Raw genomic sequence first — 25,532 nt, 5'->3', positions numbered from 1 at the left:
CTGAGAGACCATGTTTTTTTTTTGTTTTGTGTTTTCCTTTTGTCTCCCTCGTGTTTATTAAGTTCCTCTGGGTGATTGACCAGCTTATGATTTTAAAATGTTGCTGATAAATCTTGTTTGACATTGGTGTCAACTCTTTTTGAGGATAAATGGCAGGAAAGTGTCAAGAATGATGTAAATGTAATGATAAAACCTGAGCTTAGCTCTGCTCGGTAATGCAAAGGTCTGTCTTATTTGTGATGAATGAATGACAAGACAGTGATAGAGAGTGGCCTCACAATACACACGAGATGGCGAGATATCGCATGGATATGATTGATAAGATGAAAAATGATTCATCAAGTCGTGTTGACCCAGCAAGAGCTGCAAATTGAGCCATGGATTGTGAGCCGGTGAAGGTGAAATTGACTTCTTGTGTCTTTAAAAAGTTTCGCGGAGGGCTTGATTCCCATGAAATAAGCCAGTGTGAGATGCAGCGAGCACAAACCCGTGCACAGGGCATTTCTGTTAACTCAGCTTCAGTGTCTGTGTCATCACAAGGGAGCAAGCTTTACCCCTTTGTACACACACTCGCATACACTTCCACACATGCATGACGCGTGTGTAACCAACCATAGACCCACTTTCCACACACACACTGCAGTCAGGTGCAGTATTGATTCTAAATGTAGCTGCACTCCGTGTTCAAGTGTGTGTATGTGTGTAGGTCAGGAAAGGGGCCAAATGTATGCAACGCTGTTTGTGTGCTTGTTTTAATACACACACACACACACACACGTGCATGTGCTTTCAAGCGCTCTTTCCTCAAGAGAAAGTTGCTTGGCCCCTGTGCCCTTCAAAGTCATTTGGAATTCATATGCAAGCCTGACCCTGACAGCTGTTTGTTTTTCCCTCTCCTGAGGGGAGAGGAGGTGGAATGGGGGGGAAATGGAAGAGGAGGGTGTGGTTAATGAGCGACAAAGTGATATGTATCGAAAAGGACAGAAGAATGGAAGTGACACTGGTGGCAAAAACTTGGGGCAAAGCTGCAGGGGACTGTTTCCATTGTCGCCGTAGTGGCCTCGGTGCTGTTTGGCTTGTTGAGCATTGGAGATTCACAGGACAATAAGTGGTGCTCTGAACGGTTTCCATTAGTATCCCTCATAGGCCACTAGTTTGAATGCATTGAAAGTGTGCAGCAGCATGAATGCAAAGCAGGTCGAGGCAGCTGAGATAAAAAGGACATGAGCCTCTGTAAGCAATCCCTGTGTGTAAATATAGATTTTTCATAAAAAAAAAAAAAAAGAAAAAGTCAAAGTGTACTGTGTAAGTGTGTCATCAGGGATCAGTGCAGGACAAATTTCTAAAGCCTCTACAGCTACAGAGGGTAGTGAAGAGGAAACCCAGTGGGATGAAGAGTTGCTGGTTTTTTTTTATTTTGTCTGTTGTCTGTGTGTTGGTTGTATGGCTAAGCAAATGAATATGTGGACACGGAGGAGGAAGGTGGGGAGGAAGGATGCTCGTTGGTGTTGTCTGGAAAACCGCGGCGAACAACAGTGTGGAGTGGGTAAGCAGAAGAGAAGGGGAGTCAGAGGTGAAAGGAGAGCGGGAGGAGGGAACGAGGGGGATAGGAGATTCGTGATTAGATAAATGGGCAGAGAGGAGTGATGTCAAGGGAGAGGTGCTATCCTACTTTTACACTCCTCCTTCTGGGAGCCCCTGTTCTCTCTATCTATCGATCATAATGACAGAAACCCCCAAACTCACGTGTTTTCCCTTTTTCCTTCCCCTCTCCTACTTTCTCTCTTTCCTTTTTTCCATATCTCTAGATTTTGATGCGTATTGTATTCCTCCATTAAAGCGTTCAAGGTTGTCTTCTGTATATTAATTAGTGGACTGTTCATTCAGCAGGCCTCTTACTTAGAAATTGCTTATTGACTAACAATAACCGTTTTGAGCATGCACTATTCACACACAGCCGAGTTGTGTGGTCTTCCTTGCGTTGTCACAAGCAATTAATTTGGCCATAACTTGTGTGTATTGATCTGTGTGGCATCGGCATTGTAATCCATTCAGTCTGATAAAGAGGCAGCATTCATGCCAAGTACAGAACATATACTGTACACACTTACTTTCCAGCTGGCAATCAGTCCACTGTTTCCTGGAAAACACACACGCATACATTCAAACAGGAGCTGTGCTGATGAGTGGGTGTGTTTTAATGTCCAATTGTCACTTTTTTCCTCCTCAAAAGTAAAGTAGACATGACGGAGCACAATGTTTGTTTATGGATGGACACAAGAAAACTTTTGCTCGAGCTCAGAATTAGATGTTCTTTTTGTGCATCACACTATGGCCTTGGCGTCATTTGTTCTTTGCTGTTTACTTACCCAAGGCAGGTTTGTTGCAGCATGACTTGTATGTATATGCTCTTTGTTGATTAAACTCCCCATAGAGGGATTCATCATCTTTAGCAGGCAGAAAAGAGAAAATTACAAGCCCATCAATCCTCCTGTTTGATCTCACTCTCCTCTGCTCCCTCTGTGTCTTTTTGCCTTCATTGTTCTATGTGACCAGGCTTTTTATTTACCCAGTTCTCTGCAGGCCCGCCGTGTTGTGATGTTGGGGAGGTCATTTGTCTCTATGCTGGAGCTGTCCTGTTCTCCGCTTGTCCTATAACGTGCAAACCTCCAAACCCTCTTGCTTCCTCCTCCATCCCGTTCACACGTGTGTTTGTCCGACATGTTTGTATTTGTGTTGTTTCATTTCCTTTGATCTTTTCATTAGTGGCTGTTAACTTCAGAGGCTAAGATGCTGTCACAATGCGTTCGTACGCTGACATTGTGATTGGTGATTGACGGATAAATGAGCACGTGCAAGTGAAGAAATCCTCTTTACGGTTCAGACGATGCCGATGATGGGATGTGATTATTCTTGCATGAAATATTGTATGGGCAATTAAATTGGTTTTTCCTGGCCTTATGATGACAGCACCAACAATGGCATGTGCATTCACAGACGTCTCTGTCGGCCCTGTCTGACTGCAGCTATCTTTTTATTGTTATTTTTACACTCTGCCATAACAATTACATCTGTAAATGAATATATTGTGTCACATACAACAGGTTGACTTCAGCCAGGGTTTAAAGGCATGTTGTTTTGAGCCTCTCAGTAGCTACTGCCAGCTTGCCGTGTTTCCACTTGGATTTCATACACTCATAGGAAATGCAGCCTGACAGGCTTTAAAAAAAAACAAACACCCACATACAGTATACCAACATTTTAGATTATATAGAAGAAGAAGAATGGCCCTCTTGAAAGTTTCATTTAAAAGTTGGTGGAATTTCCTCAGTCCACTCCCCATGAATCACTGCCACAGCATGTTTTGTTGTGGACTCAGCCGTGGCAAGATTTGGCCTGAATAATCAGTGAGGTGATCCGGTTGTTTCCAGATATACTGATGGTGACATCACTGAAAAAAATGGCTAGATATTTAGTGAGTATATAGTGAAATTGTTTTATTGTGAGTAGTTCTGTGTGTGTGTGTGTGTGTTTTGGTGAATAATACTAGCAGTAGAAAGGATGTCCTTGTGCGTAGTATAGATGATTTGATTCTGGAGTTTTGCTTTGATTCCTGTGGTGCTGTCATTTGTTCAGGTATTCTCAGAGAGGAGACTTGAATCTCTAAATTAAAAAGTGGCCCATGCTATTGATGCTGAGATTTGGAAACCAGACTGTTTTCTGACAGATGGCAGATGGTCGGTGTTACACCGTGCGTTTTGTTGAGATTGTCTTAATTTCCTCAGTGTTTGGGCTTTCATAATTAGATTAACCAATTTGTATATCAATTTTCTGATTCTCTTTTGATTTTCTTTTACCTTTGAAAAACTCAACATGCAGATTTGCCAAAAATGTGCACTTTCTGTTCAGATGTCAAAATCTATAAACAACAGATGTTATTGAACTTATGGTGATGTTTAATGTTGTATGCAATATTGGCTATGCATGAACACATGCAATCCTTTGGTTACCATATATATAAAATAAAGTTATAGGGCTGGAAGACCTTAATGATGAACTTTAACTATCTAGACAGGTATCGAACCTTCAGAGGCTAAATACCTGGAGTGTTTCCAGTCAGAACTGAAGAAGCCTTTTGGACGAGAGGTGAAACATCTTCAAATTAACCACAAAACAGAATATAGAATATATTTGTACAAATGTTTTCAGTTTTAAAACAATTTTTGTTATCCAATTAATCTAGTGACTTGATAATAGAATTCATTTCAAGGATGTCACTAGAGTCAATTGGGATTTTCTTTTTTCTCCTCAATGACATCAGTAATGTTTAATATTAAAAGTAATATGTAAAAGACATTTTCATCATCTCTAATCTCACCTGTAATTAGAGAAGCTTATGTGGTTTAAGCGCATGGCAAATTCACCAGAAATGAAGCTGTGTTCCACATGCACTTATTTTATAGTCAGAAAGAAACCACGTTCTTGCGATTTAATAATTTCTTAACATTACACATGTCAGAGCCGCATTTACAGTAACAGTAGACATTAGATCAAATACATCTTAAAATTGTATTTTTTTTTAACACCATGTGGTCTTTGGGGTCAGTAAACCTGTCAATCAATCAATCAGTCTCAGTCCCTTTGTGTGCACAGGTGTGCAGCGCTGACCTGATATCGACAATGAACTTTTGTCAAAAAAGGACATTTCAGTTATTTTAAAGACATAAAGGTCAAGACGTGAGAGTCCCCACTGAGGAGAGCAATGTGGAACCAAGATGGCTCTTGACACTTTCCACTGCGAGGCGATAACCTCTGACTTCTCTTTCATTTCACCAGATCCTTTCTTTTGGCATTGCATGGTACGCAACCCATTTGTGTGTGTCTACACTGCTCGCTCAAGTCAAACAGTCAGAATGTGCACATGATGGACACTTGATGTTGTTTGGCTCAGTCTGTAGCGCAAGGTTCAAATAGCTTTTTTGAATATTTGAGAGCAAAGAAAATTTAAGAAAGCACTCAACCCCTGCTACCAAAAAAATCCATCCTCAGTCCCCTCTTTTGCTTTTCAAATTAGGTTTTTGCAAACACCCTGCACTGCTCCATCCATCCAGTCATCTGGTCCAGTCCAATTATTTCAGTAGCATACGGATAGACATGCCCATAATCAGCAGTTTGGAATGTGTAGCTTTACGAGTACAGCGCAACCTCTCAACGTGGTTTATTTTGACACATATTTACCTGTTAAAACAACACGGATATATCGTTTTCGCCATAGTGAGCAGGATTTTTCTCTCTTATTGTCACATCAGCTACATTATAAGGCATGTGTGGCTAGCTTTGTTTTGCATTGTTGTTAAATTCAACTGTGTGAAAAGCCTCCAAAGTCACTTTTGGGAGGGAAAACATCTGCTAAATGGTCACATCTTGCTTTCACAACCATAGCTAAACCAGGTTTTACCTGATGTGTGTGTGTGTGTGTGTGTGTGTGTGTGTGTGTTTGTGTGCATGCGTGTGTGTGTGTGTGTGTGTGTGTCTGGCAGTGCAGAAACCCTGGCTAACCCCCTCTGTGCTTCCCAATGTCCTGTCTCTGAAGAGCTATGACCATTAAGCAGCTGTTCACTTCTAAAGCCACAGAAAAAATGAGAGAGCTGCGAGAATGCAAATGAGTCTCGGTATGCGCCAAAACTTCTCCAGAGGGACACACTGTTAGGTCAGAGACACACAGAGGTACGTACAGTACAGTGCATGCGCTGGCTCGTGCACATACACATTTGCAGTTTTATGCACACGTGTGCACGTATGTGCAGCTAGGTGAGCCTCCCTATTATGTAGTGCAAGGATTCTCTCGAGTATCAAATGATCTTGCTGTAACTACATTTCTCTTAGAAATGGAAAGCAGAGGCTTTAGAGTCCAATACATCTGATTAAAACCGGCTCCAGGTAGAGACTTCTATACTACCTGTCTCAAGCAATATTCTCCTATTTGTGTTGCAGTTTGATGTAGTGCCTCTCTTCTGGACTGTAATTGTTTGGTTCACTGTCTATTAGGATGTGAGTCTTTTTAAAAAAAAGAAGTTTTTACGTTGTGCACCAAAACAAGAACATTATCCAGTGGACACTTCAAATGTCTTCATAAAGTGGCTGCTTTGTGTAGCTGTCCATGGTGCTGAAAGCAGTCTTGGAAGCGAGGAGAGGACAACATCTCTCTCTCTCTCTCTCTCTCTCTCTTTATCTGTGTGTGTGTGAGTATCCTTGAACACACTTTTTACAGAAAGTAAAGCACACGCTCTGCTGATCTCCACGGTTTTAAATGAGTCATAAAAATGGGGGGAAAAAAACATGTTGACAAATGATTGAAAATAACATCAAAGAAACAACAAAAATGTCTTAAAGGGGTGGTTTTAAGGTTTTAATGTATTGATGTGCATCACTGTGATGCCTCCCTCTTTCTCCTGTAGATATGTCTATAGTATGTAGCGGTAGTGTGAGCTCTGGCGTAATGAGAATGTATGATGAAAGGTATAAAGCATTTGATGTTATTTTCTTCTGTGCCCTACTTTTATTTATACTCCAGCCAGATGAAAGTGAATGAAATAAATCTGGGATTCCTTTGTATTTTGCGTTTGCGTGTTGGTTCCTGTTGAGGCTCATGCGCATGTACTCCTTGTGATCCATCCTTAATCAGAGCTTAACCTTATTAATCACATTAGTGTGCTGCAGTTGGCTCTGGTGACACTCACACATGCTCGTGCAGACACACTCTCAGGCATGCGCACACAGGCAGAAGCATGTCAATCTGTCATTAGTTAATAGCTCATTAGCACAAGGTGATTAATTACTCTGACAGGGTGTTGGGGGATGACAAGGATGGGGGGATGAAGGAGGAAGGAAAGGGACCGTGGAGACAACAAGGCTTGTCGCTGAGGGAAAAGAGCAAGAGCTGTGGAGGAGCATGTGGCGGGAAGCTGCTAACCTCCTCGCACTTTTTCTCCAATGGTTATACCACTGTCAATTGTTCGATTCTGAAGCCTACTGTAAGAGCCAGTCATGCGTGTGCACGTGCTGTCCACCTTCTCCTGGAGCTGTTTTGCTTGGCTGTGTTTTTTTTTCGGGGTCTCAGGGGGATCAGCTGTAAAGGTTAACTAGTCTTTTCTTAAGCTTTCAGCCTCAAGACAAATGACCGTGTTCAACCCATGGGGGCACCTTATAGCACACCTTCTCTCTCCATCTATTTCCCTCTCTCTGTCTGTCTCTCTCTCCCTCTCTCTCTCTCTCTAACCCTTTCTCTCTCTCCTCTGCACCCTCCCACCTTGCCCACAATCCCTCAGTGTTTCTGAACCGGAGGCAGGTAGAAGGAGGAGAAACAAGAAATGGTAGGTGGATAGGAGCAGGCAAAGGTAAGAGAAAAAGAACAAAATGTGTCACTGAGGGAAGAAAGGATCTGTGCGCCAGAGACACGAGAAGTGGAAAAAATAGAAAATAGCATGCTTTGAGTGCATAAATAGACAACTTGCTATTCAAACTGCCTGGTTTGAATTTTAGAAACCCAATATTAAGCTAAGAGTGAGATCAAGAACAAAATGGGATCTGCATAATAGGTTTAGTATGCAGAGGTATTACTTCATCTCACAGCATTACATGATCCTTGCTCACATTAGCTCACATGACCTTTCCCTGTGCTCTGCTCTCTTTAAAGGCAGTCTTCTTCTTTTTACATCCTTTGTGTATCAAGTCATGTCTTCCATACAGAAGTACCAAAGGTTGAGTGGATTCTCTTGTGAATCACACAGTGGAAGCGTCTGTGTAGCCCATATATGCAGCCAATATATATGGTTATATAGATGTGCCTTGTATAATGATGCTGACTGGCATTGATAAATAACCTGCATGAGAAAATGTAACACTTTGCCTTCACATGCGTGTGCATGTACATGTGTCGGCTCCATGTGCACGGGCTCACACGAGTGTGCGTGTGTGCGTACGTGTGCATGATGGAGTATTACAAGGTGTTGTCAAGAAAGCAATTTGTTTCTGTCTGAGATGGGTTTTTTTATCATGACAAATCGACGTGAACCTCATCCAGAAATCCAGTGACTCTGCGTCTGTGCACACGCCAATTCTACCTGGGCTGCACTCTCAACTTCAATATGATGAAGTCATAACCACAAACCCAACCCCCCACGCCACAACGCCCTCCCTCCCGCTGTAAATCGAGTCTCAACACCTGCGTGTGCACCAAGGGAGTTTATACCTGCCCGTGTACATCCGTCCCCGCACGCTATGTGTGAGCATGTGCATATACTTGCACGGACATATAGCCAGTGTAATATGCCCTGCTTGGCTCATTGTGCGCATCTGTGACTTGTTGAAAATGATAGATAGTGTCTGTGAATGTCACATGAAGAAGTAGAAAATGAGGCTGACAGCGTTCCCCTGGAGTGGTGACTCAGGGGTTGGCCTTTACCGCCCATCTCCTCCTCCCTCCTCACTACAGCACACACTGCACACAACAGCTTTATGGCAGCTAGTGTATACCTTTTTATATACAGTATATAAACAGCTCCGTGTGTGCATGTTTTTGTGACCTCTTTTCTGGAATAAACTCTGAACTTGTCAGGTCCAGTAGTCCTTATGGAGACCAGCATCTTGCCCTTCTGAGGATTCTGGTTAGGTTGAGGGCTAAGATGTAGACTGTGCTAAGGTTAAGGTTAGGGTGAGGCATGAACTGGTTATGGTTATTTTAAGGGCAAACACTTAAGGCTTTCCAAATGAATGGAAGTTAATGCAGAGTCCCCACAAGCTGCACCAACCTGTGTGTTTTCATATTTTCAAAGAATGAATGAATCATTTAACATAATGTTAAAGAAGAGACGAAAACTTCACCAGTATTACATTACATTACATTACATGTCATTTAGCAGACAATTCTACCTCAAACTAACTTAAATATCATTCTTAATGATGATCTCAGTTATGTTGAATTATCTCTAGATTTCAATTAATGATGAACACATTTAATGAATGTCTGATGTGGGACCTGTGTGTTGTCAGTAATGCAGGGACTGTGTTAATCTTATGTTATAGTATGATGCTGAGCTACAAATGACCTCTGTCTGTTTTGTCTGATGTGTGACAAAATGTCTGCCCTCTGCTGGGCACAGTGAGGACCTTCACTCACCTGGTAATCTGCCACCTGTGCCGGTGGAGAAGCCTGTCAGGGGACGGAGAAGGAGACATGTCGTGTCTTGGTAGCTGCTACATTTAGGTAGTCTATTGTTACCGTTCAGTCCCTGTCCTGTGTTTTTGGCATTTTATCACACTAAAAATAGTTTCTCCTTTGAAAAAAGAAAAACAGAAATGAAATTTGGTTGATGTTTGGTGGCAGGGTGAGCATCCTGTGGTATGTGCTCTTTCTGTGGCTGCCATCTTCCTGCAGTATTTGACATTGTTCATTTCTTATTTAGAGACATTATGTGTACATAAGCACACCCATGTGGCATCTGACATATTACTGGCTTCATCGCCGCAGTGTCCTCTGCCCTTCCTCCCTCCATCCTCAATCCACACTGCTGCTTCACCACCTTGCCTTCTCTCCTTTTCCCCCTCAACCCTCTTCCCTTTCATTACACCTTGCCTCCCCCTCTCCTCTCCTCGCCTCTCCACTCATCCCCTTGTGTCTCCTCTCCCTATTTTTCTCCTTTCTCCCTTTCCCCTTTGCCTTTTGATGTGCATGCTTTAGTCACATTTCCACAATCCTGTCACTCTTTCTCTCTCTAGTGCTCATGGGCTTCATTGCATGCTCCCACCCATTGTTGCCACCTCCTTCTCCTCTTTTTACCACCACGCTGTCCTTCTTTTACTGTTTCACCCATAACCCTTTTCTCTCTCCCCTTAGCTTATTCGTTAGCTCCCGCCGTCATCCTTCCTCCCCCTCCTTCTTGGTGGTACAGCGCTGCTGGGAGAGCAAGAGGAGGAGAGAGAGGGGAGGAGGAGAGAGAGAGCGCGCGTGTGTATGTGTGAGTCTGCTCTCAGTCTCAGCTGTGGGCAGATGGAGGATGGAGCTGCAGCCACATCTCTACTTCTCTTCTTCTCTGCCTGCCACAGGCTGAATGGCACTCTCTTTTTCTCTCTCAATGTCTCCTCATTCACCCGTTCCCCAATGTCTGAGTTGGCCTTGATCTGTGATGGACTGAGCAAAAAAGACGACTGAGGATTAGAAACAGGAGGGAGATAGAAAGATCTGCAGTCTTCTGGAAAAGAGGAAAAAAGCTGTATTGGGCATTGTGCTCATCTATTTTTTTTCCTCTGTTTTTTTTTTTGGTTTGGTGGGCTCCTTCCTTTCCTTACAACAACCACACGTGCGCAAGTGTGTCAGACCACACTGCTGAAGTGTGTATATATGTGTGTGTCTTTCGGACTTGGGCTCTGTCTCTCTCTCGCCTCGCTCTGCGCGGTGCTCCGGCACTCAGCTAGTGGATTGTGCTTCACAGAGCTCAGTGCAAACAGGCAGAGAGCGGTGGAGAAAGGGAAACAAGAGTAAAGAAGGACAAGAGCAAGGAAGAGACGACAGACAGTGAGGACTTTGACAACAGGAAGAAAACAGGGTGTAAAAGATTGAGAATCAAGAAAAGAGGACTCTTCAGGGAGCGGAGAGGAGTGGATTGTGGAGGAGAGGAGATAAGTGTAGAGGGTTAATCAGAGAGAGAGACAAGTACGGAGCAATGCATCACTCAGGCAACACTGGAAGAACCAAGACCCTCTCTCATGAGACAGGTAAGACCCTCACATATAGTTCTTTGTCACTGCAGTGTGGGGGGGGGAATAGAGTCTTATACTGTAACTTGGCTGCAGCCAATATCTGCTCTTCTGCTGCAGATAGATGCACAAACACGGCATTCAAACAACAATCCAAGTAGCACACAGCCTCTGATTTTTTATGCACATCTTGGGTTTTAATCCCTTGGTGTATTGTAGGTTATAGAACCATACAGTGTTTTGTGTGTGTGTGTGTGTGTGTGTGTGTGTGTGTGTACGTGTGTGTGTGTCCGTAATGTCAATTTGTTTAGGATGAGGTCAGGCTCAGGTCCGGGTTCAGGTTCGGGTTAATAGTAGTTATAGTTAAGGTTAGCGAAAGTCTCCAGGAAATGAATGTAAGTCTATATAACGTCTTCTGAAGTCATGGAAACCATGTGTATACGTGTGTGTGTACGTGCGTGTGTGTGCGCGCGCGTGCGTGTGCGTGCTCGCGCACGGTGGAGGCGGTGATCAAACAGAATACATCTGAATAGAACTTGGCTTTGATGTGTGCTTGAAGTTATGATTGGCATCCTAGAATGCCAGTATGTGCTTTTCAAATCTGCACGTGTCCCCATGTGTTTTTTTCCCTTCCCTTCGGTCACTGATTTGAAGTCAGTGAGCATGTGAACGCGCCCTTGTGAGTCAGCCCCTAGCTCTCTGGTGAGCGCGTTCCAATTGATGGTAATTACAGTGATTGACAGGGAGCTGATGGCTAGTAATGGATGGGACATGGGTTGCCCCATTCCACATCAATCCATAATATATTCATGTGTGGGTTCCTCAGTATTTGCAAGGTTATTTCTAGGTATTTTCCTCTCTAAATTAAAAGCAAATGAATTGATTTCAAAATCACACTGATTTATTTTGTGTCGCTGTATTGGTTTGCAGAGCATTTTGACCTCAGGGGGGAAAAGGTTAAGTGTAGCGAAAGTCTGAGTGCATGTGTGTATTTGTGTTTGTGTGTGAGCCATATGATAGTTGTTTGATTGCTTTGTGGGTGTGTGCAGATTGCTAGCACTCATCAAGCTAATCAAACAGACAATCACAACATGGCACACACACCCCCTTTCAACAGTTCCGACACATCTGCCTTCTATCTGAACCAACACTATAAATTCACAAGATAGACAGGCAGAATATGGGTTGTTGTAGTTTTTGTTTAGTTTTTTTTTCTCAAAGATAAAGGCAACATTGTCTAAGGGAACACAAGCTCACACATAAAAACGCCCACATATACACACACACACACACACACAGACACACAGCGACTTCCACAAAGACACACACACACACATCTGTTACACTGATCCAGCCCAGCGGTGGATAGATGTGCCTTTCTGATTGCCACCACAGACAGGACGTGATTGGCATGGCAGACCAGGGAATTAGCCATGGTTTCCATAGTGACTAATTAGGAGGGTCCTGACTGGTGGGTTTATGAAGACAGATGACAGATCGGTGGTTCACTTCCTGATTTACAGTGCGGGTGGCCTTGATTGGCTCAAGAGACCCCCTGCCGTCTGAGACAGACAGACCCTCTGCAGGCCACCTCACACGTGTTCAGCTGTCACCAAACATGCAAATACGAAAGGAAATAAAATGTTATCCCGAGCCTACACTGCGGTGAGTTTTAGCCACTGTGCTCGTCTTACTGAACACACACACACATCACACACACTCACTGTAACTCGCTTTAGCTTTAAAGGACTGATAGAGAGTCTAGTGTGTCCACATATAGAAGCCACCGCTACAAAGAGTAAACACCACATTTGCTGTAAGTTAAATCCACTCCAGGCGTACGCATATTTCGAGACTCATTCAGTTTTATGTGAGAATAAACAAGTCAAACGCTTACACACTCATGCTGATTATGTAGCTATAGGGCATGTGAGAGAGAAATAGGTGTGATTGGGTCCATCTGTGGCAGAGGAAGAGAGAGAGTGACAGAGAGAGCTCCATCTGTGGACACCTGCCTTTCCTCCAGGCTACCGTCCCTTTAAAAATGCCAACAGATCTGTGGTCGCACAGGTGCACGTGTGTGCACGTTTTTTATTTATTTATTTATTTATTTATTTATTTGAAGCATCTGAATCTTGTGAGAAATAATTTCTGTGGGAGTCGGAAATAAATTGAAGCACATTCACAAAAGACGATTTACTTTCAACTCTAAACCACAAGGTCTGTGTTTGTTATTGTTTGAAGTTTTCTGTGTGTCTGCTCAATTTGGCAGCAACCTTTTTTTAATATGCCGTAGCACAGGAAGCTAGACAGGTGTAATTTTCTTTTTTATTAATTTTTTTCACAATTTGTTCTAGTTTTTGGATCGACTTTGGGACTGCGGCGTTTTTAATGTCATTAGCTACACTTGGGTTTTTACAGCACAGAATGCAACTAATTAAAATGTATAGCCTGAATCGTTTTTTTTTTTTACGTTCCATGCACGCTCAAGGTTATGCCTTTTTTAACAACCAAAAACTCACTGCTACAGCCAAATGATACTCACAGTAAAATAAATAATTGATGCTCCTGACACAAGCAGTCCAGCCTACAACACACAGAGAAATTGGACTTGCAGGTAGAAGCGAGTGAGTCTTCCCCTCCATTTCATTTCGGTATCCATCCTGCCTCTCTATCTCTCTCTCTCTCTCTTCCTCAGTCAGGCACCAGCTCCATCTAATGGCCTCTGCAGGTACTGAGGCACACACACACACACACACACACACTCACTCACTCACTCACACACTTGCATGCTTTGATTAAAACGGCTTGAGCACGATTCCATTTCTTCAAGACAAGCAAGGAGAGTTGGAGAGTCACTGAGATAATGGCCGTGATGTTTTTGGTCAGATACTATTTATTGGACCTTAACCTCTCTATGAGGTGGAGCGAGGCGGAGGGGAGGAGGGGGACACAAACGGAGAGGTGATTGGAAGAGGCACAGAGCAGGAGAGAGGGAAAATAGCGAAGCGATTGAAGAAGACATGCATGTCACACATAAACAAATAAGCATGTGTGGGAACAGATGGTAATAAAGTTCTCTGTTACAAGACTGGTGGCTTGTACATGCACACACACATACACACTCACACACACACACACACACACACACACACACACACGCACAGCTTGATTATGCGGAGTATTGGGCTGTGAGTCATTAAGATTTTGCCTCACTGAAGATGACTCGAAAGTGAGCAGCGACAGACATCGACAAAGGCCGGTCACTCGGAGTCATCTGTCTCTCCTTCATCCCTCTCTTTACTCTGTCCATCTGTCTCTGTCTGCTTTGCTCTCTACTCCCTCTGTTTCCACCTGTTCTGGCGTCTTTACTGACTCCTCTGTTCTCCTCACCCACAGCTTCTCTCCCTGCTTCTCTGTCATCTTCTTTTTTGCACTTTGTCCATTCCAGTCTCTCAGTTCCTGTCCTCCTTTAGGAAAATGAGTTTTCCCTCGCTCTCGGCTTTCCATCCAGTTTTCTTTAAGCCAAACGGCGTTTGTGTCGACGTGTGAAGGCAATGTGTCCTCAATCACAGTGAAAGCATTTGTTTCCCTCCACCAGTGGAGATAGATTATGTATTTCACTCCTTTTCCTCGCTTTGTTTTTTTTCTTCCTCCATCACAAGATTTGTCCTCTCTAGTCAAGGTCAGCTGGAAGATTGCTTTCAGCCCCCTGTGTCCTCCCCGACGTGCATTGCTTTATTGTGTGTGGCCGTCAGCGCCTGCATGTTGGTGTGTGATACATACAGCTGTGTGTGCATATTTGAAACCATTAAAACGAGGGTTGTGTTCTTGTGTTGTTCAATCTGTCCCGGCTCTCATCTGCTGTGTTCGGTGTGTGTGTGTGTGTGTGTGTGTGTGGTGGGCCTTTGATGGAAAAGCAGTCAGCCGGATTTCAATCTCAGTTTTTGGAGTTGTTTTTTTTGTTTCATTTCGGTTTGGAAAAAAAAAAAAGGAAATGGAAAAGACATCACTGATGTCTGTTTTTAAAACTTAGGAATATGTTTCCTTTTTTTGAACCGAATTTAAAATGATTCTAAAGGGTTTTCTTGCTCATTTTTTGTAAATATTTAATGCATTTATTGATTTTTTTTTAGAGTGAGTGTGTGTGTGTGTGTATTTGCTATAGAGCTCATGGCTGGTTTTTGTATGGACGTTTGGAGGTTTTAATTTTCACAGTGGTCATTTGGGTGAGTAAAGGGTTGGCAAGCTAACTGGCAATCGCGGCATGCTTTTTAGCGTGTGTGTGTGTGTGTGTTTCTTTTTTTTTTGTATTTGTTTCTTCTTTAGGACCTTTTCTAGCATAAACACTGAATTTGTCAGGGCCAGAAGTCCTCATGTAGACCAAAATTATGGTCCAAAATTATTTTAATTGTTTGTCGTCTAAGGTCAGGGTTAACTGGTCCTGACTAATGCTTTGTTTAGGCTGTCCAAATGAATGGAAGTAAATGCAGTGTCCTTAGGAAAATAGCTGCACAGACTTCTGTGTGTGTGTATGTGTGTGTGTGTGTGTGTGTGGGAGCTGGCTGGTTTTCCGCTTCACTACCCTGGCTGCTCATCCATGTGTACCATCTGCATGTGGCGCTACCATGTGTGTCACCTATGCCCCAGCACATCCCACTTCTCTCATATATCTAACCATCCATCCATATACACCTGACGCTGTCTGATCATCGTTCTCTTATCTCCATACATTTATACTTTTACTCAAAAAAAAGGAAAACAGGAAAACAGAAGCAGACGATACACTTGATTAAAAAAAAAAATCACTTACTTTATGTGACTTATTGATATAAAAGAGAAATATATTTTTTACATTCTTATTCATTACTTTCAGTCACCCTTTAATTTTCCTCCGAGCAAGAAACCATCATATCCTCAATCAGTGCAACTGGGTCGGCAGTGTTATGCCATTTGTTATCTATGCAACGCTAACGCTCTAAGTGATCGATCCGTGCCAGAGTTAACTACGTGACAGATGAAAGTGTCGCAATTACAGTCATGCTGAAGTGACAAATTGATCCCAGCATTTCTGCCTGAGAGGAGTTTTTGTCTTGGAGGTGCCATCGTTCATCTCCACAGCCTCATTATACCTTCTGGGGAAGCAGCGACAGCAGTGACTCATTGACTCATCACACTGTTGTTTGTAAACGCAAAACCTGACTAACCATGCTCCTTTCCATTCCTCATCATATCTAATGTCCCCCATTTCTCTGCTATCCGTGTGCTGTTACGCACTCTCGTCCATGTTTCCTTCTCAGCACCACCTTAATCTTTAATATCCTTTCCCCCAAAACATGAACTCCAGCTTCCTGAACTCTTCACGCTTTTTTTGCCCTCTCTCCTGTTTCTTTTCTTTCATCCTCCCTCAACATTTTCCTCAGGTCTGTGTTATTAACATAAAAAAGGAGGGGACATTACCTTTCCTCCAGCCCAGACTGTGACTCATGCCACCCGGGCAGCTACTGGCTGTGTCGCTGTCTGTCACATTGCAACAGATGTGAAACTGTTTTTTAGAGATGGGGTGAGGACAACGTCTCAAACACTAGTTGCATCCGGACTGTCTCCTGCGCTTCTCTTGAAGACAGTCATATAGTTCGCTTTGTTGACTGCGAAGTAAAAATAATTCAAACATAGAATTGTTTCACAAGCACAGAAAGGAAGGTGTTTTCTGATAAGAAATGGTGAAAATGAGGCTACACTTGTATGTGCAGGAGCTGTCCTCATTGCAATGCAATCCTCTCTTTGTATTTGCCGTGGTTGGTCTTAACACAAGTAAAGGCACTTTACCTCTACAGGGTATTACTGCAGTTGTGAGGGTACATGCATAGAATTTAAAAATGATGCCAGTACTATTCCAAAACTCTGCGAATCCAGTCAGCTGAATGCTAGTGTACGTTTACAGTATGTGTGCAACTGCTTTGAAACTGGTCGGCAATAGCAATATGCCTACACAGGTTATACACAGTTGAAATTAAAACTGTGAAAAACTTGGGCGCACAAAACAGTTTGCTAAAAGTGATAAATGTAAAACAGATAAACACCTAAAATGACTTAAAGTAATCAATGGATGTTGTAATGTTGGCTCATAGGAAATTGTAAATGGAGGAAATAGCCCTAAAGTAATGAGGGGCTTAATTTGATGAATAGCTGTAATACAGTAGTTAGTTTGAAGCATTAAAGTACTACCAGAATTAGCATAAATAATTGATATAGTATAGATAAAAGTAAAAAATAAATGCCACGAGTTGAGTATTGAGACTTCTATTTTATGAAAACTTTATTTTTATATATTTTTGCTAGTTTCATAGGTTGGTATGTAGTTAAATAACCATAACACATTGAAATCAAACAAGGATATTTCATGTAAGTCACAGCCTTACAGCAGTGTATTCATTCCCTTAGTGCAGTGCTTTCACTATTGTTTTTAAACAAAGATTTATTGATGACATATGTCCTTTAAATCACAGCAAGGACTCCAAGCCCATCTTCATTCAAACAGTAATGCATTCCAGCGTTAGTTTTATTACTTTCAAATTACTTTGATGAACACACTGAAATGTACTCTTCTGAAAAAGATGCATTAGCTGTCCATCAGTTTTGTGGGGGTAGATGACACATTCAACTGAAATGTTTTTCCCACTTTCTCCTCAATTAACTCAGTGTAATGTGCTTCTGTACGGAGATGATTAAAGGGAGGAACATCACAGCTTTTTCTTAACTTCCTATTTTGGCCATCAGTCACAGCAAAGGCCTATTTACAGAATAACTCAGGGGTAATATGTGCTCAGTATATTCCACACTTTATTCACGTTCACTCTGTAGATTCTGAACTGTTCTTGTGATACTTGAATAATCATTACAATATAACATTTAAACACCACACCACACCACACACACACACACACACACACACACACACAGGCTCACCAGTAAGTTGCCCAAACTTTGGAGACTGTGACCTTGCCTGAGGGATGATGACAAAGTGAAACTTGGTCTGTGCATGTGCGCTTGTGCTTGTACTGTACATGGAGTGTGTGTGTGTGTGTGTGTGTGTATGCTACTAATGACCAGCACTGGGGGGCGATGGGCCATGCAGCAGGGTAGAGAGGGCAGTGAAATTATTCCATCGATCATTCTTGATCACTTGAACAAAATTACACAGCACATTCATCTGTCTCTCTGTGTGTGTGTGTGTGTGTGTGTGTGTGTGTGTGTGTGTGTCTCCCTCTCTATGTGTCCTCTCATATTGACACACATTGTGGCTCTCACCTCTTCAGTTTGTGTGTGTGTGTGTTTGCACGCGCCCAGGCTTTCAGACTGATTCTGCAGTGATGGCACTGGCCAAATGCCAAGTCTTGCACAGTTCCATTAGCATTGCAAAGGCTGGCCGTAGATTGCTATTGATTGACTATGGCCTCTATTCATTGGCTATTCAACTAGGAGCATTCACACTCACACACACTTATGCACCAGAATAGCTCTAGAGTCAGTGGAATGAGACACACACTCAAAGCTTCTCATTTTGTCTGGGTTTATAGGAGAATAATTTAGAATGATTTTGTTGTGTTGGTTTGACTTTTAATGGTGTGGATATCATCATTTTCATTTTTGAGGTGATATATAAAGTAAAATGTCATTGAAGTGGCTCACTGACAGCAACCATTAATGCTTGTTGTGTTTGGGGGGAAAAGTCTCAGTGATTTGGCTTGTGATTGGTTGTTGGACTGGCCTGTGTACACTGTGGGCAGTTGGCTTTGACCAGGACTTGAGGACACCGCTCTTGTCGATGGCTGAGCTTTGGGTTTTAAACAAATCAATGCCAAGTGACTGGACCCCGGAGCCACTTCTTAATGAGAACCACTGCTCAGAGATCTCTATACTCACTCTGTCTTCTCTCCCTCTCTGTCTGATTCTGTCTGTGGCTGTTTTTCTTTTCTGTCCGTCTTATTCTTTCTCACCGTTTGCCCTTCACCCACTACAGAACACTCACATGTGCACACATGCCTCTGTTTTTGCCTTTTCTTTTCTCCCACCAGATATTCTTAGGCCAGTGTCCGTCCCGCTTTAGAGACAGTGCCTTGGCTTGTCCACTCTGTGTATCACATTATATCCTCAGTCAAAATCAAAAGTGCAAGAAAATGTCATAAAACCTGTCACTTGACAATATATATTTACTGCTTACAGGGAAATGTGCTGTCCATGCAGCTGTGTGTGCAATCCCTCCAACAGCTGTCTCTATTGTTTACTGTGTGTGTGTGTGTCTCTGTGTGCGTGCGTGCGTGCGTGTATGCATGTGTGCATGTGTGTGCGTGTGTTAACACATCCAGGGGATTAAGGATGTAATGCCGGATTATCCAGCAGGTAGACTTCCCACTTCTTCTGCTGAGGCAAAGATGGAGAGGCAGAGTGGAGTTGCCGGAGGGACGGAGGAAAGAGTTAAGAAGAAGAAATCAAACTTATTTATACAGCATAAGTCACACACTGAGTCTTAAAGGATTTTATATGCAAGAAATGATTTGTAAAGAAGTTAAACCGGCGAATTAAAAAGAGATATTTGCACAAGAACAGTTGACAAAAGAGTCCATTTCAAATTCAGTCAAATAATAGGAAAGAAAATATAATACATCTATGTACACGTGGAAGTTTGAACCACAGATCCTCTTGTAATTTGTTTTACCAGAGCATCGTAACCACATTCCACTAATCTCTATCCTTAGTCTAGGAATGGCAAACAAACCAGCTCCAGATGATTTAAGAGCTCAAGTAGTTTCATATTGCACAAGCAAGTCATCCCTGTGTCTTGGGGCAAAACAATATCATGATTAATAGAGACGACATAAGATTATTTTTCCCCACTCTTTGACATGCTGGAGACCAATGCAATGAATGAAGAGTGAATATTTAAATATATCTGGTCTGAGGGAAAGAAAGACATGGGTGGAGAGCAGGGGAGGAAAGCAGGATAAGAGGTGACAGTGACGGAGTGAGAGGCGAGATTTGGGACTAATGATTGTGTATGTTTCAGGTGAGGCACAGAGTATTGAATTTTCACATCCAGTAACGAGAGCAAAGCATTCCTCCAACGTGTGTGTTTGTATATTTGTGTCAGCAAAGCTGTCTTTGCTCTTTTTGTCAGAGTTCTTAACGTTGTTAACGCAACACGTCGCCGCTCGAGATAATGGCACATGTTCAAATATAATGAGACTTGAGTCATTGCCAGTGCACTTTTCAGAATGTTTTTTATTTAGTGCCGCATACTGCTCCAAGGTCCCTGCTGCCTTTGCTCACCAACAAAGTATTAAATAAAACATAACTCGTAAGAGCAATATGAGCAAAGGGACCCGTGTTCCCAGTTTAAAGCACACATGACTTGACAGAGGTGATTTCACTCACGCACTTGCTTCAACATCTGGGGAGTAGGGAGGAGGTTGTAGCATTCTGTAATTGTTTTGGACTAATCCTGGTTTTAATGTCCCTCACAGCAGGGAGGCCGTCACGCTCAACAGACACCATGGATTTGTTTAATTATGTCTGTAATGTCTGCATGTGTGGGTTTCATGTGTGTTTAGGAAAGACAGAGAACGTAATCAAGTAACTGACGCACTCTGATAACTGGGGTCTGTGCATATGTAATGTAATGAATTAAGAAATACATTTAAAACAGTTGCTGCGAGAGAGCGAGAAGACAAAGAGGCTTAGAGAGCATCTCTGCTTATAGACCCAGTGCTAACAGCTGAAATATACAAACACACACATCCAGCGAGTGAACCCTTGGCAGTACTTCTCTAGTCTGTTTGAAGTAGCGTCTCACGGGAGGCTATAGGACTGTGGCAGTGTTTCACCCACTCAAACACACACTGGTTCGTAGGGAAGGAGGGATTGCAGAGAGAAAAAGGAAAAAGCCAGACTAAGGGAGACAGTATGGAGGAGAGAGAGCGCCTCTCCTCAAACACACTCCAGCTCGTCTCATCCCTATCTCTCGGTCTCTCGCCGCTCCCAGTGCAGACAAAGATGGGGAGCACTTGGAGAACAGGTTGAGGTTGTTTACAGCCACACTTTTTTTTTTTCTCTACCCTTTCCCCTGGCGCTCACGCGCTCATATCCCGTTCTATCATACTCTCACCGACCGGGGTGAGATTGAAACAGCACACGAGGGATACGGCAAGGATATTACCCAAGCTGCATCGGTATCAGAAAGGGGACTTGTCGTTTCATTTTGTTGCGGTCTCAATTAGAATAGGTGGCCAGAAGGGGAGGACCTCAGCAGCAGAGCTGAAGGCAGACACCAGAGCCTCCTGATAGAAGCCGCTCCTCAAGAATATTTTAAAACCCAGCTTGGGCTGTCTGAACATTTTTCGCTCTCAGCAGTTAGCTGCGTGACCCGATCAAGGCTGCACAAATTTAAAGCACCACTTGCAAAATTCCGCAGACCGTTCCAGGGCCAAGTAAACTTAGCTTTTGAAAAGAAACAAACAATGCACGCAAGTAAGATGTGAATAACAACAACGTCTAAACAAGACAGAGTGGTGGCCGGGTGAAACATATCAAAGGTGGGTTTCTTCAAGGCCATCTTAAAAAGCATCTCGTTTGAAATTTCTGTTTTTCCAGCCTCAATTTACAACAGTGTCTTTAAAAAAATTAGATACAAACACATGCATAAAAAAAATGCACAAACCAATCCCACTTAAAGATGGTGCTCTGATGTTGCCAATCTGCTAGTTTGTTATATTTTCTGGCTCTGCTTTGTGTTTGGCTCCTGTTTTCCATACAATCCCCCTAAACCCTGTAATTTGCGCGCGCATGGAGTGCAGGTACGTGGACAAGGTGCTGCTTCCAGCCACATCTCCTATTTTCTGTCATCCCTCTGTCCCTTGCTCATTTCTCCTGTTCTTCCTCCCGGTGTCCCCTGGTACAGCAACAAAAGCAGCTAATGGACAAGGAATGTACCTACACGCAGACACAGATGGAGAGACAGAGAGAGAGTGGGTGAGGGACAAAGAGGCACAAGGCAAAACAAAGAGAGGGAGAGAGTCATGCAGTAACAGAAGGATAGAAACAGGGGAGGAGGCACACTGTTTTATGGTGGAGCAGAGAGTAAAAAGCTGCTAGTCATGTTACCGGTGTAACACCCTTGTTCCCTGTGTTTATCCGCTTCTACTCTGAGTTGTGCTTCACAACTTATCCAAAACACCCAGTGTGAATATGTAAACACTACATTAACATTAACATTTATCATAAATCAACTACCCTGTCAGAAATAAGCCAACAAAAATGCCAATCACTGGTAATAATGTGGCACCTAATCAATACTCTGAGACCCAGATATTCAATGTGCAGTGTTTTTTATCGATTCAAACACAGTATAATTGCAAATGAGCCCATAATAGGCAGATACACAATAAAATCAGGGAACACTATACAGGTGTACGTGTGGCCGTTATGAAACGCCATAGCACATTGATTTGATTACATTTTAAGGAGGGGTGAAAACACTGAGAGGTAAATAGTTTCTAGTTTTATTCTTTCTACAATTTGTGTTTTTTACACCACTTACACTTTGGATAATTCAAAAACAACCGAGGAGCTTTAATGAGCTCCTTTTTTTGCATGTTTACTTGTTAGATTATCAAACATTGATTCATGAGCGGCAGCTAATGATTTCAGCTGTGATGCGGTTTGAAATGTGCTGCTTGTCTGTATAGTTTTGTCCTGCTCTGTTAGTATAGTGTACTCAAATGTGCGTCACATCATGAGCTATTTGCGATGCAGCAGATGTGCAGGGATTTGATTGTATCTTTTGATTATTTGAGTATTGCGTATTTCATCGTTGTACATGATGTATGTTGACGATTATTGTTCCATCAGAAGTGATACGGATACGTTTTCAATTTCAGAATGAATATTTATTGCATATACAGTATATTTACATACATGTGTACATGTGTACATGTTTTTTTATTTTTCCTGTTTAACCCTATAATTTCCTCATCTTACTCTTCTGTCCTTCCGTCTTTTTATTTCCTTCTTCTGCCTGCCCTTCACCTCCGCTTCTCCTCCTTTCCTTCATCCTCTCACTCTCCCCTCCAGTTCTGGAGGCTATTTTTTTCAACTCCACTTAGCTTTTAGTGCTCTTATGTGCCCCACTCAAGGGGAATCCACCTCTTTCCAGACACTGCCTTATTTTAGCAACATAAGCTGCTCCTTGGAGATCAGTGTCAGACCTCATACGCTGCACTGTCTGCATATCTGCGCACGCGTCTTCTCGCACTTGCATTTATGGGCACATTTTACAATTTCTCAAAACTGACTTGAGAAGCAATGTCATGAAGAAAATGTCCCCGAAAGATGTTTTCTTTCTTTCTATCTTGAGGTGGTCACAGCTACAGGTGAATTATTAATGAGATAGGGAGTTGTGGCGCTATAGCTCAGATCTCCCTTTCGCCTTTTGCATGAGGGAGGTGAAGATCTGAAGGAATGCAAGCATGAAACACCAAATATTTTCACTTTCCTCTGAAATTCAGAGACTCCAAGGAATTCTCTTTTCTGTAGCTCGCAACCCTGTCTCTTTCTCCTAATTTCCATTTAAAATATTCCTAATTTTTTTCTCCCTTTTTTTTACTCTCTGGGCAAAAAAAATCTAATCAGTCATTCATGAATTGTTCCATTCATCTCTCCTCCCTCCATCGCTCACATTTGACACTAGATCACTAGGTAAAGCAGAATTTGGCAGGTTGTACAACGTGCAAGCTGTACAGCAAAAAAAGAGCAGGGAAAGACAGAATGTCTTCAGAAGCATCACTGCGGGCCAAACGCCTTTATTATGTTAGATTTACAAATTCCCCACTCTCCCTATTCAGAGGAAAAAGTGACCTACATAACTACAGACCACAGAAAAAACACCAATGGCCCGATTCTCCTCTTTTCCTCTCCTCTCCTCCCCAATTCTCTTTATCTCCACTGCTCCCTCTCTAGCTGCTCTCCTTCCCTCTCATTTTGTCACCCCTCGTTTATCTCTATCCTTTCCCCGACAGCAGCCTGGTGAGTTATCACCCCTCATTCAGATGAGAGGAGTGGCATGTAAGAAGGTCTATTTTTTTTTTTCCACAAGTGCGTATTTGCCTTTCTGTGTGTCCACATCCTCCGTGTGTTTGTTATATGGTCTGTGTTGCTAAAATGGTAGGGTCGGCAGAGGGGGGTGGTTAGGTGATCCAACGAACCTGCTACTAGGTAAACACCATCTGTTCACACAAAATCTCCCCCTCCGACACTACGACTAGAATAGAGTAATCCGATCGCACCTCAACTCACACACTTCTACCATGCCAGGTTCACACCAAGGTGTGTTTGTGTGTGTGAGAGACATTGACTGGTACTGATAGAATTAAGGGCACGTAATTCATATTTTCAGGTGTTGCTGTTTTGGAATTTACTTTTTTTTTTTTTTCCATTCTGATTCTCTCATCGTTCCTCTCTCTATCTTCTCTCTCTCTCTCTGTGTCTATCTATCTGTGCTGTCAGTCTGCCCATCTCTTTCCTCCCTCTCTTTCCTCTCTCTCTCATTCTCTCTCACAGCCTGTGGTAGAATCCAGTCAAATCAATCAATTCAGGTTTCTTGGGCAGACCAGTGGTGTGGCAAGAAATTGACCTTTTATTTCTGTGTGTGTGTGTGTGTGTGTGTCAGAAAGAGAGCACCAAGCAGAGGGAAGCAGTTCGAGCTAAGTCACTATCTGCCTCAGAGCTGATGGTGCCATCCAGTGAGTGGCACTGCCCCAAGCTAGCCACTAAAGAATCTCTCGCTCTCACAAACACACGCACATACACAAATAAACACTCACAGTTTTCCACCCTCAGCTCGAGCAGATATGACAAGTACATGGACTGTGGACACAGCATTAGTGAGGCTCTGTGCCTTTTTATAGCTTTTATGCTAAGCAGCATGCCATTGCAGGCTTTCCATTTTTGCCCGACTGGGTATTGAGTGTATTGAGTGAGTGAGTTAGCCTGGGTTAAGTGGCTGTGCTTAAGGGCACAACAGTGCTGCTGCGATCACTGGCTGCTCCCGTGCTGCTTTGGAACGAGCACTGCGAAACAAGATAAAGGGCTCATGAAAACACAGACACACTCACACACACACACCAGACTGAAAGAGTGGACGGATGGTGTGTGTAGAAGAGATGTTTGATTTTCTGTCATCCCTTTGTATTTTGTTCGATTGGCAACTTGTATTTCTCTCATTTTCATTTCCCCCTCTTTTTCCTCCGACATGCTTATGTTTAGCTTTCACACACTCGCACACGTGCGTGCACTCACCCACACAAATATGCTCACACACACACACACAGTGCCAGATGTGCGCTGACACTCCCCATCTATCCAGAAGTTGGGGGTTTAATAGAGATTTATGATTATCAGGAGAATGAGGAAGAGTCTATTATTGCTGTTCAAACATACTGAGAAAGAAAGAAAGAGATATAGAAAGAGAGAAAAAAGAAAAAAGGGGGAGAGAGATAGAAAGAGACAGAGTAAGCATGAATAAAGTAAGACCAGACGAACTTCAGTGTAGGACATTTTGGGGTGACAATGTCAGTGTTGTTAATACAAGGCTGCCGAGGCTATATCCTGAGGGCAATGTGCAGAAAATAAGAGCCAGTGTATATGTTTACGACTCTGTGTTGCTCAGACAGTGTGTATGGATCTTCACTAAGTCTGCCCACTACTTTGCTCCGGTGTAGCCT

At 42.8% G+C, this 25,532-nt stretch overlaps 1 protein-coding gene across 6 annotated transcripts in view; it reads left to right on the top strand.

Moving 5' to 3' along the window:
- The window catches only part of tenm2a (teneurin transmembrane protein 2a), a 206,023-nt gene that overhangs the window by 92,159 nt on the left and 88,332 nt on the right, over positions 1-25,532 (top strand). For 4 of the 6 annotated variants that reach the window (XM_044040590.1, XM_044040589.1, XM_044040588.1 and 1 more), the window contains exon 1: positions 10,013-10,773. The exons of the other annotated variants lie outside the window; for them this stretch is intronic. In XM_044040590.1, the coding sequence (XP_043896525.1) occupies positions 10,722-10,773 (52 nt within the window). In that variant the 5' untranslated portion in view covers positions 10,013-10,721. Of the gene's footprint in view, positions 1-10,012; positions 10,774-25,532 lie in introns of those variants that run through there. 6 annotated transcript variants of the gene reach the window in all.

This window comes from Solea senegalensis, linkage group LG12 (assembly GCF_019176455.1).
Source record: "Solea senegalensis isolate Sse05_10M linkage group LG12, IFAPA_SoseM_1, whole genome shotgun sequence".
Lineage (NCBI taxonomy): Eukaryota > Metazoa > Chordata > Actinopteri > Pleuronectiformes > Soleidae > Solea > Solea senegalensis.
This window is presented reverse-complemented; position numbering and strand designations above follow the sequence as displayed.